Source organism: Medicago sativa, chromosome 2 (assembly GCF_051527215.1).
Source record: "Medicago sativa cultivar Bolivia chromosome 2, Bolivia_mono, whole genome shotgun sequence".
Taxonomy (NCBI): domain Eukaryota; kingdom Viridiplantae; phylum Streptophyta; class Magnoliopsida; order Fabales; family Fabaceae; genus Medicago; species Medicago sativa.
In genome coordinates this window covers 64275374-64293131 of record NC_140750.1, presented here as the reverse complement: position 1 = coordinate 64293131, position 17758 = coordinate 64275374, and the positions used below count along the sequence as shown (strand labels likewise).

The window sequence follows — 17758 nt, the reverse complement described above, 5'->3', positions numbered from 1 at the left end:
TAAAAAACAACAGGTCTTTTAACCATGGTGCACCAAACAACGAAGCACCTGTCCCTATTCATCCTCTCGACCCTTGTTTTATAACCATCCTCGCGTTGAATATGCTTCGCCACACATAACTCTGACGTTCCCAAGCCTTGGCCCTATATAAAATCAACTATTAGGAAAGTAACGAGAAAAAAAATGCTCTTTTAATTGTTTGGTAACTGTACAATTTTCTTTTCCTGACGATTCTTATAAATTAATATGCATAATTAAATTATTTCTTAATCTACTTTGAAATTTAACATTTTGTCACTTCAAACTTTTTGAGTCACTCTAGTCTCTCCACTTCAAAAAATTAAGCAAACATATTTTACCGTGAAAGTGATTTCGTTATATAAAAAAATGAACATTACAATAAGTAAATAGAATTTGGCTATGGACTGAACCTATCCAAGTTTTATTTCCAACAGATTCATTTTTCTACACCACCAACAATGCTATAAGAAACAACATTTTGTTTTCCTCTAATCACCTATTGGATAGCACCTATATATTAATGATTCTAGCCATGAGGGACTTTTAGCAATCTCTAATATAGTTTACCAAGGATTTCTATGATAAACCTGCTGAAGCCTCTAAAGCCATCCTTCCTCTAGAGGATTTCTGACTAGCTTTAGTTGACCCCCACCACTTTATGAAAAAACAAGTATCCTTATTATCTAATCATAAGCTACAATGTAAACAAAATTTGCAAACCCTAATCCTAGCATTTGAGCGGGTAAAATGTGTTTACTAACTCATTTAATGTCAAATTCAAAATTCAAATTCCTCATACTATACCATAGGCCGCCGAACCCTTACATGTGTGCTCATTTAATGCCATTTTCTCATTGGAAAGTGCTTAAACAGCCTCAAACTCTCTCCATTCCATCTCTTACAATGTCTCGCGTGTTTCCAATGCAGTAAATAAACCAATGACTCAGGTTTCAATCAGGTCTCATACTTTTGTCAAAAAAAAATCTCTCTCATGCCAGAACCCACTCAGACTCCTCTTTCTCTCCCGTGCGCTACTTTCTTCTTCCTTTTCTCCCAACCTATTTCCACTCAAACTCCCTCCCTCTCTCTCTCTCTCTCTCTCTCTCTCTCATGCCAGAAACCTGCCACTCCGGAAAAAGAGAAATAAGCCATGGAAATTTGCAATCTCAAGTGGAGGCTCCCATCATTGCTCTCTCCCTTCATCAACAAAGCTTCTCCCGTTGCTGAATCTAAGACATCCATTATGCTCAATGCTCCCTTCCATCACTGTTCTAATTTGCTAATTTTGCAAAGTTTCTCTCAAGGTAATTGTTTTTCCCTTTCTATGAATTGAATTGTGTTTTTAGTCTAATCACTCTCCACCTCTCAGTTGTTTCTTCAATTCCATTCATTATTGGTAATAAATTTGCAATTAGGTTCACAACACAATCAGATTTGGGTCTCTGATGAGAATAGGGTCATAGTTGATTGAATAGGATCCACTAATTTTGTTGTTGTATCTGACCTCAAGAATTCAGTAGAAGCCTCACCCTCTACATCAAAGCCAAATGAATGAAAACCATTGGGTTTCATTCTCAGTTTCACCCCTCACTTTCATCTTCTCTTATTTCTCACCTTTCATTGTTTCGAAGTTTATATGTTTTTTTTTGAAGTTTTCTGTTTTGCAATCGATTAAGATTTGTGGGTTCTTTGTTTTTGTTTTTCATTTTTTTGCAGTGGTGCTAAACGTCTGGTGTCGACGCCGTTGTTGCTTAAGGTTCGAGCTGCTTGCACCTAAGGTATTATCTCCGATGAAAGTTTCTGATAAGTTGTTGCAATTGTATGGTTTCATCTGTTTTATTAATATCGTGTATATTTTCTATTGAAGCTTATTTAGAGTTTGCTCGGTGAGTTTATCGAAACCACAATGAGTCACTATTTTCCACATAAGGGTGAGATGATAACCCTTTTTCTTATCATGTGATTCAAGAAATTTGTCTGAATTTATTCATGGCGGATCTAATTAGGGATTTAAGACACATTCATTGATTTATAGACTACATTTATATTATTGAAAATGAAATGCTTTGATGTTATTATTTTGCAAAAACCCAGCAAAACGGCTTTTGAAGTGCATGATGTAATTGAGGTTATTATTTTTGAGATGTACATTGTTAGTGTTTATATTTCTTTAGGTTTTTATTTTTGAGTCCTACAAATTAATTGTGCGCTTTCAAATACATCGATTTAGAGATAAGGGTAAATCTTTTTTCAAAGCATGCTACTATTTATAACTGATCACTTATAATGATACGTTGTTCTGGATTTATATTTACAAAATGTTTGAGAGTTGGCCATTTTAGTTATATACAGTGATTGATTGATTCTGTAAGCCTTCTTGAATTGGTCCGAGACAGTTTTAAGATGGTATCTAATACATCGTATATTCAAAATTTGAGTCGAAACTGAAGGATTGTTTTCCTGCTCAAATTTCCATTGTCATTTCTCTTGACATTGGAGCTTTTTTTTTCCTTTCATTTCTTATTATTTCTGTAGAATTTCTGCAAAACATTAGCTAATATGGATTCATATCATTTAGTTATGTGATCTGTCTTTTTTTAAAACATTATTTTATGTTTTAATTTGGTCTCCTTTTCTATGTCGTTATGTAGATTATTTTTGTAAATGTACAGCAGATATCCGAAATTTGCTTATAGTACACAATTTTGCTATTGTAGATGTGCATTTGTTTTCTTAATGAGTATACATTGTAAATGAGTACACAATTGCTAAATGGTATGCAATAGGAACTTTCATTCAGTTTGACCAGCATGAGTTTTGAGGTTAGTAGATAAATTGTAAAACCTGTTTGAAGCTTTATTTTAGAATATTTAAATATCAAATGAGAGATTCACTATACTAAACTTATATAGTTTGGTTTTAAAAACAAAAGATTGTTTTGTGTATGTGAAGAATCAATGAATGCTTTGCAGCCATTCAATGTTTTCTATGCAAATGATAACATGATAAGTGTGATCCTGTTAGTTGGGTTGAAGTGTGTTAGCCATTTAATTTTCTACCCCAATTATAGTAATGTATTATGTATAATACTAAGATCTTCAACACAATAGGAATCTGAGACCATCCTTTATTTCTTTCCAGAGTTGCGATTTCAGCTCTATGTAATATGTGTAGCGTTCTTCGTCTTTTGTTTTGTTCATTCTCTTAAATTCTTTAGTTATTTTTCATCTGTACTTTTGAGTTTGTTTTATCTTTATGTTTATGATTAACATACATATGCTTAAGGGTTTTGAGGTCCTTATGGGTGCATATTGATGAAGTAAAAGGTTGTTGTTGTTTTTTTTTTTGAAAGAAAAGAGGTTGTGGTTGTTTAAAATATTTAGTATCCCTTTTACTTGATAGTTTTTTCCACTAATCATATGGTTAATGATTGGCTCACTTTTTTTGTCAAATTCATCTTTGTGACCATAATGTAGGTTGTGTGAACATAGGGACTTTTAAAGGAAAGGCTGGAATAAGCTTAATTTAGAGTTTGGATAGACTGTTTGATGACTACTTTGGAGTTATGAAGGGAGTTTGCAACCTTTTGGTTATGCTGTGCAATGAAGAAAAGATGAAAATATGGCCGAAAGTTTGTTAGCCAACAAGTGAACTTAAATTTTTATTTGTGAACCTTATACTTCAAGATTGACTTTTGTTCATTATTATTTGTTTTTCTTGATTTTTTATATAATATTTTAGTTAGACATACATACTTTAGAATTGGTTAGTTTATCTGCCAACTCTATTATGTTTTCATGTTTTTTTAATTGTCTTCATTGCATTCATATAGTGGATAAGTGGAACTTAATTTGACTTAAATATGTTTTGAGTATTTTTGTTGAATAGAAGTCTGAAGCATCTACTGGAGCAAGAATTTTTCGCATTGTTTAAGTACTCTTATTCCTCAAGATAGAAATTAGGCAGCTCTAATTTGGTACAATTGCAGAGAACTAGCTAAAGAAACAGGCAACGGCATATTAATCAACATTATGTGAACTATATGATACATGGATTTCTATTGTAAACAGGCTATTAAATTCTTATCCTTATTCAAAATCAGTATAAATTCTATTATTATCATATCAATGAAAATCATTTCTATGTCTTTTTATGCTTTCAAATAGTGGCTATCTTGACGTGTTCATTTTGATACTTAAAATATAAGCTTATAGATGTCATAGTTGATAATTCAAAACTCTCATTGTTGATAATTGTGTTTAATCAAATTTTTTGATTGTGATTTTAAATTTATATCGAATTATGGAGCAACCCTGCTATATGATTGAGAGCAGCAAACATAAAGCAAAACTATTGAAAACATTATTATTTGTAATTTAGAATGGATGCCAGATTCCATGGTTACTTCGTTGCAGCTTAGAAATGGTAGTAATTTAGGATTTCAATTTTTTCAGAAAAGAAAAAATTGATTAGAAATGACAATAGTTTAAGATTGAAAAAATTGCAATATCATGAGTACATATATGAAATTATTTTTAAGGATTATACATGCATTTAACTATTTTTTATTTATATTGTTTTATTTGTAGCTAAAACTCACATCCACGGTTGAGAGGTCTAAAACTTGAACACGAATGAAAGTGTTCAACCTAACAATATGGACATGATGTAATTTCGGTGGTTAGGCTCTATAGACTATTTCCATTCAAGGGTTGTCTAATACATGATGTAGATCAATTGTTGTGAATGGTATTAACATCAATTGTGTCTAGCTCAAAAAATAAAATAAAGGCAGTTGTCTTAAACCAACGAAGACAGTTTCCCATATCAGTTTGTTTTGCAATGACTATTAACAAGAGTCATGGGCAGTCTCTCAAGCATGTTGGTGTATACCTTCTACAGTCTGTATTCTCCCATGGTCTGAAGATTGTGATAATTGATGACGATGGTGTCTGCATTAATAGTACCTCAAATGTGGTTTTCAAAGAAATTTTCCACCATTTTTCTAAATGAACTTTTTCTCATGTACTGTTGTATTTTTTTGATAATACTAAGTGAATGTATGAACATTCTATCCGCATATGTACTGTTGTATTTTTTTGAACCCACTAAGTGAATGTATGAACATTCTATCCGCATATATATGACCCGTGCGGTAGCTATGGTGCTATAAATTCCTAATTACAATATAATTGAATGTTTTTTTTGCAATCAATATGACCCGTGCGGCAGCACGGGTGCAAGGTCTAGTTACGATATATCTTCCTCGGTATTTGATTTAACTCTATTCTTTTCTCGAAAATTACTCTTCAAAAGATAGGGATTGATGCAAGTCTTGAAGGATTTAAACATGAATACGATGTTAGGGGCCGTTTGGTGCGCATGATAGGATAGAGACATGATATGATTTGAAGTTGGATAAGGATAGGATAGGATAATAAGATGATAAACATTATCATATCTTACGTTTGGTATACACATGATAAGAAAGAGATAACATTATTTTATCATATCATATGTCTGGTGCGCATTTGTTATTGACTTGATAAAAACTACAATATATATTTGTAAAAAAAATACAATATTTTATATTTAAATGACAATCATTCTTGTGAAACAAATACATATATTTTTTAAAAATAAAAAATTAATTTTTAACCAATACAGATATTTATCTGTAACATTCAAATAAATCAAATCATAGAATGGGCTTTATAGAAAATAAGCAAGAAAATAATTGAAGAGGAAGAAGACGAATCAATTGGAATTAATTGATTGATTGGAATCAATTGAAATCAAGAGGAATAAAACTAATTGAATCGATTGAGATTAATTGAATCAATTGGAAACAAAAATTAAGAAGCACAAGACATACAAACAAATTGAAATCGATTGGGATTTGGGAACAGGAAGAGGAAGAAATTGAAAACGCACAGCAAGAAAAAACCTGAAAACGTAGAAGGTAAAAATAGGAGAGAGTGGGAGTCGAATGAGGTTCTTTGATAAATAGAAAATACGCGTGTGAATCTTTACCCTGTCATGTTGCTAACCCACCAAAAACTAAGGATAAAAATAACAAAGAGTGGATAGGATAGGATAGGATAAGTAATAGGTTTATTTTATCCTTTCCTACTGATGCACCAAACAACGGATTTAAGTAGGATATGATAGTGTTATCATATCCAGTCTTCTTATCCTGCGCACCAAACAGCCCGTTATGTTACAAGCAAAGCAAGAATGTCTCGTCAGCAAAATTAGCTGGAACAGAAAGATAGGAATCACATGGAAGGAGTTGTGTGTGCAAGGAAGTGTATGAGGTATATTATAGCAGTGTTAGAAATGATTTCTTCTTCTTCTTAGTCTTATGCTACGCTCTATCTTTCTTTCATTACTTTTCCTTCCATAAATTGTATTGTTACATTGGTTTACTTGTGTTAATCTCCCTGGTTATGGATATAAAGTTCATCATCAAGAAAAGTGAGCAACATAGCAAATAGCATCTAAAAAACATTGAATATTCTCAGGAGCTTCAATTTCCTATCCATAGCCATAGGCTTCAATTCCTCTAGCTGCGACGAAACCAAAATCCTTAATCATATGTCACCTGCAATATCCAACTAGACGTGACAATGGGGCGGGGTGAGGACGGGTTTTACGTTCCTCGTCCCCATGCCCAATTCTCATATACTTACCCGTTACCCTAATGATACTCAACGGTGATGAGAAATTGAACCTCATCCTCGTCCCCGACGGGTTCGGGTATCCCCGCCTCATCCCCGTTCCCGCATTAAATAATTTATTTTAATAAAAAATAGAAGTTTTTTTGCAACCCGAGAAATGTTGTAATACATTATCCAATAATATACTCACTTTAACATTTGTTAGACCGATTGATTTAGTTGCTTTTTTAAATATCAATGGTAGTTTTTATAACATGGAAATTATCAAACAAAATAACATGACATATCAACATAAAATAATTAAATCCAACAATGAACTATACTCCTTATTTTTGGCTTCTTCCAAAATCTTCCTAATTACTAACATATCAATTGAACGTGAATAACGACGCATAACAGTATCTCACAAGTGTATAAACCCATGCTTTCCAATAGCATCACCATCTCCAAAGCTTGTCCGATTACCCCAGCTTGACATGGGCAGTAATAATCACATTGAAAGCTGGTTCTGTAAGACGCGGTGGCAGAGCCTCTGCAATCATTTTAAAGATCAATGCTTGGCTGCATCAAAATATTCAAACCGACACAAGACTCCTTCACAGATAAGCTAAAACTGAATAGCGAAGGTATAAAGGTCATATAAATGTGAATTATATTTTACATAAACTTGGAATTTTATTCTATAACACATCTTGCGGTATGCACTTATAAACAAACAAAGCAAAAGTATCGACAGATATTATCCAAAATAAAATTTTTTTTGAACGAATTCATGAAGTTCATTTTTCAAAAACATTCTAAAAAAATGGAGTACAAAATTACAACTCAAAATCAAACTTGCTAGTTCAAAAGAGTGGCAAGATTGTCACACTAAGAATCAAGCTTGTTTTAAACAGAAAGTAAAAAACCAACACACAATAGAGAAAATAACTACAATATAACTATGACATTTGCACCATCTGATTTTTATTTTTCACTCTTCTCTTAGAATGACCACCAAATATCATCACAAGCCATCTAGGCTTTCCAATTAAAAACATAAAGTATCCAATGCCTATTTCAATCACAAACCCACTTAGGTTGGCCTAGTGGTAATTGGCTTGGGATCTGGAAGTGTGCTCCTCCTCGAGGTCTCAGGTTCGATTATCTCTAATGCCAATTTAGGTGGGCTAGTTTAACTTCTTAAAAAAAAATCACAAATCCACATCCATATCCAATTGCCACTAGTTTCCATCCTGTTGTGAATTCAATGAGAAAACACACCAATAACAACCTTGATGTGTGGAGTAAGGGATAATCAAGCAACCAAAAACAAAGTGTATGAAACAATTATAAACACAAACCAAAAGTAGAAAACAGCGAGAGAGAAAAGAAGAGAGAACACAAAAGAATATGTTTACCCAATTCGGTCCAAATTGACCTAGTTTGGGGGAGAGAGCACCCCTCCGTTCCACTATAATGATGAGTAACTTTACAAAAGAGATATCAATGGGTTACAAGAATAAGTCTCCTGCCTAATTCTACCCAAAGTCCCAATCTCTTCCCGTAACATAGAGATTCAATCCTAATAGTATTTCCCAAGGTGAATCAACCTTCAAACCCTAGTGTTTAATTCCAAGAGACAAACTCTATGCAAACCCTAGTTTTGTTGTTGCCTTTCTAAACCCTTATTTCAGCCCCCTCTATCTCTCAAGGTTTACACTGATACAATGTCTATATTTATAGTAAAAGAATCCTCAATAAAACTGGAACAAATCTAGGCCCGAAAATATGTTTCTGTTTTATTTCCTGCTGTCAAAATCGGCCACCGAACTCCATAAATCGGCCACCAATTTTTGCCGAATCAACAGACAAAAAACCAGAGTTCAAAATCGGTCACCGATTTTCTGCTACCAGAATTCCAATTTCTTCAATTTTGAGGCACTTTCACAACAATCTCCACCTTGACTCTAAATTATTGATGATATCAAACCATCAACCACCTTGCTGCTCTTTCCCTTGCTTCCCACTACACCAAGTAGCTCCACAAGTTTACACCCTAACCTCTTCAGCCATCGGAATGCCTTCCGCCTTCTCGAAGATCCTTGTATCCTAACTACACTAGGAATTTTAGGTAGTTCTACAAGATTATACCATACTTCTTCAATACAGGACATCTACCGCTTCCTTAGGTGATATAATATTCTTTGAAGGTTTTAAGAACGTTAACCTAATATCACAAATAAACAATTATCCATTCCTAGACTAACCCTGTTTATTTGAACAATTCAATTAGGTCTAAGTTGAAAGCTATGGTTAGTAGTCATTCATTCTCACGAATTCATGTTATATGTGATCAGTATATAAAAAGCATTAAGAACAATTGAATTGAATAAAACTAGATTTATTCACGAGAAATAGAGTTTCATAACAACATGGTTCAAACAAAATACATCAGATTCATCTCAGACCTAATCAAATAAATTAGCTAGACATGAGTAAAGGAATAAACAACATGAAACAAAGAAACTAAACCCGAAAGAATTCGTCCTTCCAACGTTTGGCCTCCTCGTGTTGTTCCGTTTCCAAAACTTTCTTCTTGCTTAATCTCCCATCTCTAAACCATGATTTTCCCTGGCCTCCAAAAACGTTTTTTCTTCCGTGTGCAAAAGTCCCCTTCTGTCAAAATGTGAATTGGCCTTTTATAACAAAGCTGAAGTTCCAACCCTCGGGTCAACCAACAACATGGGTCAAAGCCCACTTTATAATTTCATGTTTCCTTCAATGTATTATGTGTGGCTTGTTTTAATCTTTAGATGCCAATGTATATAACTCAAAAATATATGTCAGCATGATATATGCTTCCTTGGTCCACTTTTTCATCCAATACCACCATCAATACTAAGAATTTTGCTCTTTACCCAAATGATTTTGCTCATGCCCAAAGTAAAAGACCTTAATGCCCCTACGCATGTTAAGTCACGCTAGTGCAAATGTTAACGTATGTTAAGTCACGTTACGTAGGTTAACATGCGTTAGTGTTATTTCTGGAAAAACATCGCGCATGTTAACATGCGTTAGTGTAATGCAGTGCGTGAGTTAACTCACGTTGGCATTTGCACTGGCGTGAGTTAACTCATGTTCATAGCAGAAACAGAAACTGCATTAAATGCATGCAGTAACAGAACAGACTTTTGAAAAGTCTAGAAAGACCCGTAATCACGCCACAGTCATAACTTAACCAAATTACGCCAGTTTAAGTAGTTTATTGGATAATACGACATAATTGATCAAAATTACTTAAAAACATCGTTTTTCTCACAATCAAGTATCACATATAAACGATCCAAATTTCATAAATTCGCCGGTAATGACCCGTAATAATTTAAACACACTTAATGACACGTAAACGATCCAAAATAATTCTTTTCATATATTTATATAATATCAGTTACATATTGGCCATAAATATCAAAATTACACAATAGGCCACCAAAAAATATGTCGGGGGTGTAATACCACCAAAAAATAGGACGAACACCCACCGACCCAAAAGTGTCATAACCTATCTAACTAGATTGGTGATAGTGCATAATCTTCATCTTCATCCATGACATCGTTCTCTTGCTTTGACTTTTCTGGAGTGTCCAAAGTAATAGGATTGTGCTCATTTGTTGGTTTCTTTGGCGGCTTCGGCTCCTTTGACATGAGTTCATCGAAGGCGGCGTTTCTATCCAAAAACTCAAAAAGCCATTGCTCCGCATCACCAATCTTGTGAGTCATCCACTCCTTAGGAGGAGGTGGTAAAGGACAATTTTCTTTCAACTTCACATGAAGAAAGTGGTCCGGAATCAAGCAAAGGCACATTATGTTGGAATGTGGCTCAAGTGGTTGAGCACTCCATATTGGAAAATATGTCTCACATGAACCACCCAATTCGGGCAAAGTCAATAGAACAACCGCTCTATTGTAGCAACTAGCAATAATGTGACCCATATCCGGAGTGGTCAACCACTTCTCTGGAGGTGCAATACCACTTTTACTTGTTGGAGGGTGTAAACCATCCAAGATAAGTTTGTAACGGCTCTCGGTAGCATATATTGGCAAGTAGTCACTCTTGTGAGTTTTCAACTCATTAATAAGTGCATGACGAACCAAAACATGATCATCCTCATGAAATCCCATGTGCCTAGCTACGACCCGGAAACCACAATTACCATCCCCTCTAACATTCACAATGTCTTCAACGTAAGGTCTCATGAGATTTGGAATTTGTGACATGTATGGTATTTGCAAATAAGGTTGTTTTTTTGAAGTAGGAGTTGAAGTTTGTGAGCGGGAGCAAGTGCCAAGACGAGAACCTTTAGTCTTTTGAGACTTACTCTTGGCATGTGAGCATTGACTATCGGGATTTTGAGCATCAATAGTCTCCCACCTAGAGGGGATTCAACCGGTGGACCTCTTTTTTGGTGTAGACTTCACCCTTTTAGGTGCCCCTTGGTGGCCACTTTTCTCGGAGGTGGCTTCAACATTGTTTCCTCCGGAAATTCTAGTTCACGCAACTTGTATTTGATGAAGAGTTTCATCTTGTAAGGGCCCCTCTTGATACGTTCTTGAATGGCGTCCCATTCCTCCGTAACGGAAAAATTGGCATCAACCTCTTCTCCAATTACACTTAACCTTCGCCAATGACGGTGTATTTCATCCAAAAGAATAGGCAATTTTTTCTTTCTCTTCTCGGCAAGAATACAAGCACAAGGCAACCCGAACGTTGCCATTTACATACAACCACAATCTTCTTTAGCAAAGCCGAATCTCCTAGAGCGTTCATATTCTTCATCAATGAAACCCAAAGCGGCCTTAGAGATATACCCCTCCAACTCGGAGAATAACTTGTTTTTTTTGTATTTGTGCACCATGACGGTTTTTCTCCTCCCAAAACTCCCATGTATCTCACCGAATTGGTTTTTCAACATTTTGTCTATTTCATCCCAACATGATGCCAAATCTCCCACACTACTCCTCAAGTATCTTTTCAATTGTGCATGAGCCGATTCAACAATGTTGGTGCTCCTACACAAGACAATGGCACTCTTGGTCTTGTCCACCATCTCGGTCTTCTCCTCTCGTGACATGGTGACCGGTAACGCACCTTCACCCTTCAAAGCTTTCTCACACTTCTGTTGTATTAACAACGCTTCCATCTTTACCTCCCATAACCCAAAATCGTTATCTCCGGTAAACTTCTCAATATCCCACCTCGAACCCATGATACTTGATTATCCTTTGACCCTTGCCCCACGGTGGGCGCCCATTGTTGTGAATTCGATGAAAACTCACACCAATAACAAACTTGATGTGTGGAGCAAGGGATAGTCAAGCAACCAATACAAGTGGGTAACAGTTATAATCACAAACAAAAGTAGAAAACAGCGAGAAAGAAAGAAAGAGAGAACACAAAAGAATTTGTTGACCCAGTTCGGTCCAAATTGACATAATCTGGGGGAGAGAGCAACCCTCCGTTCCACTATAATGATAAGTAACTTTATAAAAGAGATATCAATGAGTTACAAGAATAAGTCTCCCGCCAAATTCTACCCAAAGTCCCAATCTCTTCCAGTAACCAAGAGACTTAATCCTAATAGTGTTTCCCAAGGTGAATCAACCCTCAAACCCTAGTGTTTGTTCCCAAGAGACAAACTACATACAAACCCTAGTTTTGTTGTTGCCTTTCTAAACCCTTGTTTCAGCCCCCTCTATCTCTCAAGGTTTACATTAATACAATGTCTATATTTATAGTAAAAGAATCCTCAATAAAGCTGGAACAAATCTAGGCCCAAAAATACGTTTCTGTTTTATTTCCTACTGTCAAAATCGGCCACTGAACTCCATAAATCGGCCACTGATTTTTGCCGAACCAACAGACAAAAAACCAGAGTCCAAAATCGGCCACCGATTTTCTGCTTCCAGAATTCCAATTTCTTCAATTTTGAGGCACTTTCACAACACATCCAAATCCAAATTTCTCTTCACTCCAAATGTTGTTGGCTGAAGGTGGAGAATGTTTTTCAGGTCCAAAATTCTTTGACAAGGGAAATCCACACTGCCCAAGTTTCCATCAAAGGAATCGTTTGTAAATGTACTGAAGTGCGGTTCTTGAGGTATTTTTCCCATTAGATGGTTACTGGAAAGGTTCAAGACTTGAAGAAAGTCTAAATTGGTTAATTCTGCGGGGATCATATCGGTAAGCATATTTGACGAGAGATCTAACGATTCCAAGTTTGAAGAGTTTCCCATGGATTGGGGAATATGACCGATGAGTCTGTTATGGGAAAGGTTAAGCCCTCTGAGTGCATGAAGCTTTCCAATAGTATTTGGAATCTCTCCTTCAAATTTGTTTCTTGACAAATCAATACTTACAAAGTTTCTTGGAATTTTCACCAATATAATTTTGGTCCCTTTTGTCGCCACAGTCACAAAATCTTGAGTATCCTGAGGCGTATGTTTTATGAAAAAAAAATTTCTTTATTCTCAATATTATTTTCGTATGCTATATCCCAATATTTTAACTTTATTTTTATTATTTTTTCTTTCTCATTAATACTAAAATCTGCCATACTTATTTTATACCAAATTCTTTATTATTGAGAGTCTAGCCTATTCTAAATTATTCATATCCTATTTTTTAAATCTGTGGTTAATTCTTTTACTTGATTAGATAACTTATCAATGTTATTTTCTTCAACTTTTTCTGGTTCATGAAATCTAATTGGTCTAGGTATCCTTGTTCCTTTTAATTCTAAAATCTTTGATTTATTTATAAAAGTTTCTAATTCGGTTATTTCATTTCTCTTTGGATAGTAAATTTTTCCTATATCTTCAAATAGACTAGGGACATCTATTCTATTATTATTTCAAAAAGTAATACTATGATGAGGATTTGTTAATGCATAATTAACACAATAAGTGATAGAAAATATTTTATCTCCTGGTCTCATTAAATTTCCTCTTAAAATTTTATGTTCAAGAGTGAGTGCTTGATCTAGTCTTTGAGTATCTAGAGGGATTCCTATATTAGGATGTATTTCAAATTTTAATTTTACATAGGCTAGATTTCCTTCAACAACCCCTAGTATTTTATCAACTGGATCTGTAATTCTATCATCCTTTAATATTAGTTCTACCGGAGATTTAATTTCTTCTTGAAAAGTTGCTTTAATTAGAACTTGTATAGCTCCTATATGAATATATCCTATCTTATTCCTATGTTCTTCTTTCTTTATATTTATTTTTAATTCCATAAGTTTCTTCTTACTTAATAGTTGAATATATGTATGTCCTTGAGCATCCGCAATATCTGTAGGTGTCTCGTTAATTAATTTTCCATAGTATATAATGTTTTCTTTTTGATTGAATCTTTTTATTATTCCACCAATTTTTTCTTTGCCTTTCAGATTAGCATCTTTAGTTAGGTCTAGATCCTCCTTTTGTATTTTTTAAAATAGAGTGGGATCAATTAAAATACTTCCTTCATAATTTCCATCTTCTTCAGTAATATTTAATTGTTCTATATCACCCATAATTAGTAGATAATTATATTAACTAGTTCTTAAAATAAAAATACTTAAACATAATAGTAAATAATAATAAATGACATATAAGTGCTAGCATTATAACATATGTATAATAAAAGATTAAATTAAGTTAGACAAACTAAGTAGATATATGTGCTCATGATTTTTCATGAATTAATTTTTGGTCCACTGCTGCTTCCGTTGCTTTAAGTAGCCTTAAGTAGGATTAGTGGTAGATATATATGTAGTAATAAGTAGGTAATATGTAGTAATAAGTGGATTAAATAAATTTGAGTACGTGGAAGGATGTATTTTATTGATGAAAATTGATTACAAGAAAAAAGCACCAAAGTGCCAACAACTAAATCCTAAAGGACTTAGTTAAGTTTCTTAGAGAAACTTTACACAACATAGAGAATTCTACTACAGCTTGCTACTACTCTCGTGCAAGCCTTTATTTATAAGACAAAAGGCCCTACTACTATTCATTCATAATACTATTCACCATAGCACTATTCATCCTAACACTATTCACCCTTACATAATTTTATGACATTGTTAACTACATGTCTCCATGCATGTTAACATTACATTTTCATCATAGCTTTTTCTCCTCTTCCTCAAGACACATGTCCACGCACTTGGTATTTGCTTCAGCCTTTTCTTCATGCATGCACAACTCACAAGCATGATTAATACTCTCTTTTATGCTTAAACATAATTCTCTTAAGATACTTGTTTTATAGTTCAATAACTCCTTGTTTAGTGAGTAAAATGGAACTTCAAAGCTTGTTAGTAATTGCATGTCCTTTTCATGGATTAGTTTGCCACTTGTTTTGCTTATCAACATATTTTTTGTCTTGCTAAGTACCTTAATATAAGAATTTTTAGTGATTGATTGACATTGGGAAAATATGCTTGCTAATTGATTAGCAATGATCATATCAATTTGTTCTTCATGGAATATTTCTTCCCTTGCTTCGTCCATTAATGGATATGGATGATTGTTAATTCCAATTTGAACAAAATGCATGGCTGGTTGATTAGTAGAGAAATCGGGATATGCTGAGTAAAACTTGAGATAGATAGATCTTTCTCTTGCAATATTTCTTTTGTACGATTGGACTACTTCCTTGAGAGTAACCGAAAACAAGCTAATTTCTTCAAAATTTGCACTTAGATAAATACATTGAATAAGTCCAAATTGGAACACATTGAATGCTAATATCGGTGAAGCTCACAGAGTGATTATCGCTTTTAGTCCAAAACCATTTATGCTCACCATATAAAAACAATTAATTTTTTCTTCATTCGTCAAATTTTTAAGTCTGTTAAAATTTTCTTGAAATTTTTCTTCTGAAAATTGTACTTGAAGTTCATGTTCTTTTCTGGAAATAATTGGAAGATCATCTAAGGAAGAAGGAATTCTTCCTAAGATTTTCATCGGAGCTCTTTCTGGTGCCTTACTTCTTGTTGTCTCGGAAAAAGTTCTTGGACCTAAATAAATTTAATTTCTTGATTTATCTAATTTTTTATGATCCTTCAAAGCCTTCTCTGCTTCTTCCTTTGTAGTGTAGGCTCGATGAGTAACTCCAGAGATCTTTTGACTGTGTGGGGCTGCCTTGTACCAGTCATCGTAGATTCCTGGAAATGGTCCATTAAAGACCACATACCATTTCTTTGGTTCCCTCACAATAATTTCATCAATTGGACTCTTTCTTTTGATCTGTGACCTTATTAGTTCTATCTCTTTTTCAATTAATTCTACTTCCTTTCCAATTAATTCTTGTTCTTTTAATTTGTGAGCTTTTAGTGTTTCTTTGATTCCAAGTTGTTGGATTAATAATTCTTCGCTTCGTTCCATTTTCTTTATAGAATATATGCAAGTATGTTCTTTTCTCCTTTGATGTGAGAAATTGAGTAATTATATTCGGCTAATTTCATCTGCCATCGAATAAGTCTTTCTTGTTTAAGTTCCTTTATGATTTATGTTCTTGAATCTTGCAATATAAGTAGAATCGGTTCTTACAATAAATTCTTTGTCAAGCACATATATTCCATGTTTTTCTAACATTCGAATTAGTGCTGATGTTTTTTTTCATGAGTAGGATAATTAATTTCACTGTCTAAAAAAGTTTCAGACATGTATCTACATAGTAATTCTTTCTTTTGTCCAGGAGGTTTTGCTTTCATAACACCTCCCCAATATTCATTAGAGGCATCAGTCTCAATAATAATTAAATCATCATCAGATGGATGATATAATTCTGTAAGGTCCTGACATAAGTACTTTAATTTAGTAATAAGTACTTCATCCTCTTCGGTCCATGACCAAATTGAATCCTTCTTAAGTTTTTGCTGAAGTAACTTTCTTTCGGCTGCAAGATTTTTTATAAAACCTTCATTTGAAATATATGTTAGTAATCCTAAAAACCTCTGTAATTCCTTTTTATCTTTTAGTTTAGTTGGAAAATTTTGAAGTTTTTCCAACACATGTTTTTGCATTATAATTTTTCCTTTTTCTATTTCTAATCCTAAATAATTAATTTTATTCTGCGCTACTACAACCTTTTTCTTACTTAATACTACTCCATGCTCAAAACATTTATTTAGTACTAATTCTACCTTTTTAAAATGATCGTCTAAATATTTATTTGAAAAAACTAATATATCATCAATATAAATTAGACAAAAATCCTTTAATTCTTTAAGTATTGTATCCATTCTTCGTTGAAAAATATCTGGTGATTGTTTCATTCCCATTGGAAGTACATTCCATGATTGTTTCATTCCCATTGGAAATATATTCCATTCATATTGACTTTGGGGACAACTAAAGGTTGTTAGAGCTTTAGATTCTTCCCTTAGTCTTATTTGATAAAATCCTGATTTACCATCAAAGGTGCTAAACCAATTCATATTCCTAACTCTTTAAATAATTAAATCCTTTCTTGGAAGAAAATATGCATCTCCTTCCATTGCATCATTTATTTGTTCATAATTAATTACCATCCTTCCTTTCTCTCTTTTTATTTCATTATGGTTTTCAACATAAAATGCGGGCGCATAATGTTTTTATTAATCCTTTTTCACACATTTGCTTAATGTCTTCAGCAAATTCATCCCCAGCTTGTTTTGTGCAAACTGCTATCCCCAACATTCTTCATGGCTTAAAAAAAAAATTAAATAAGCTTTTGATATAAAAAATTATTAAGCTAGAAAATAGATGCTCGATCTTTAAATTGACAATGGGACCAAGCAAATTGTTGTCATGCAAAACCAATACTTTCAACTCACGTGACCATAGATGGTGTCACACCTGACACCATGCCATTGGCAGCAATCAGTCCCATGTTACTGTTTTCATAAGATATTCATCACAAGAAGAATAAGATTCAGAATTTATAGTGAAGGAGGCTTTGAATTGAAGCAAAGCAAAGCTCTCATCATGATGACATAAAAAATTGAAAGAAGAAGAGAAGGAAGGAAAATGGAAGAGGAAAA

General features: G+C 33.8%; 1 protein-coding gene, 1 long non-coding RNA gene and 1 pseudogene across 2 annotated transcripts; 1 reads left to right on the top strand and 2 right to left on the bottom strand.

Moving 5' to 3' along the window:
- Positions 1-862: 862 nt before the first annotated feature.
- Positions 863-3937, top strand: LOC146949655 (uncharacterized). Its single transcript, XR_015027353.1, has 3 exons — positions 863-1325; positions 1738-1799; positions 3498-3937. It is a non-coding gene; the product is annotated as an uncharacterized LOC146949655 (long non-coding RNA).
- A 6316-nt stretch (positions 3938-10253) lies between these two features.
- LOC146949654 (uncharacterized) lies at positions 10254-10961 on the bottom strand. The gene has a single exon (XM_085748548.1). The coding sequence runs from the start codon at positions 10959-10961 to the stop codon at positions 10254-10256; it is 708 nt and encodes a 235-aa protein (XP_085604674.1).
- A 3439-nt stretch (positions 10962-14400) lies between these two features.
- LOC146949653 (uncharacterized) lies at positions 14401-16118 on the bottom strand (annotated as a pseudogene).
- Positions 16119-17758: the final 1640 nt, after the last annotated feature.

Bases quoted from the DNA above. Each gene is read 5' to 3' on its own strand.
- LOC146949654 (XM_085748548.1), bottom strand. From the start codon at position 10,961: ATGTCACAAATTCCAAATCTCATGAGACCTTACGTTGAAGACATTGTG.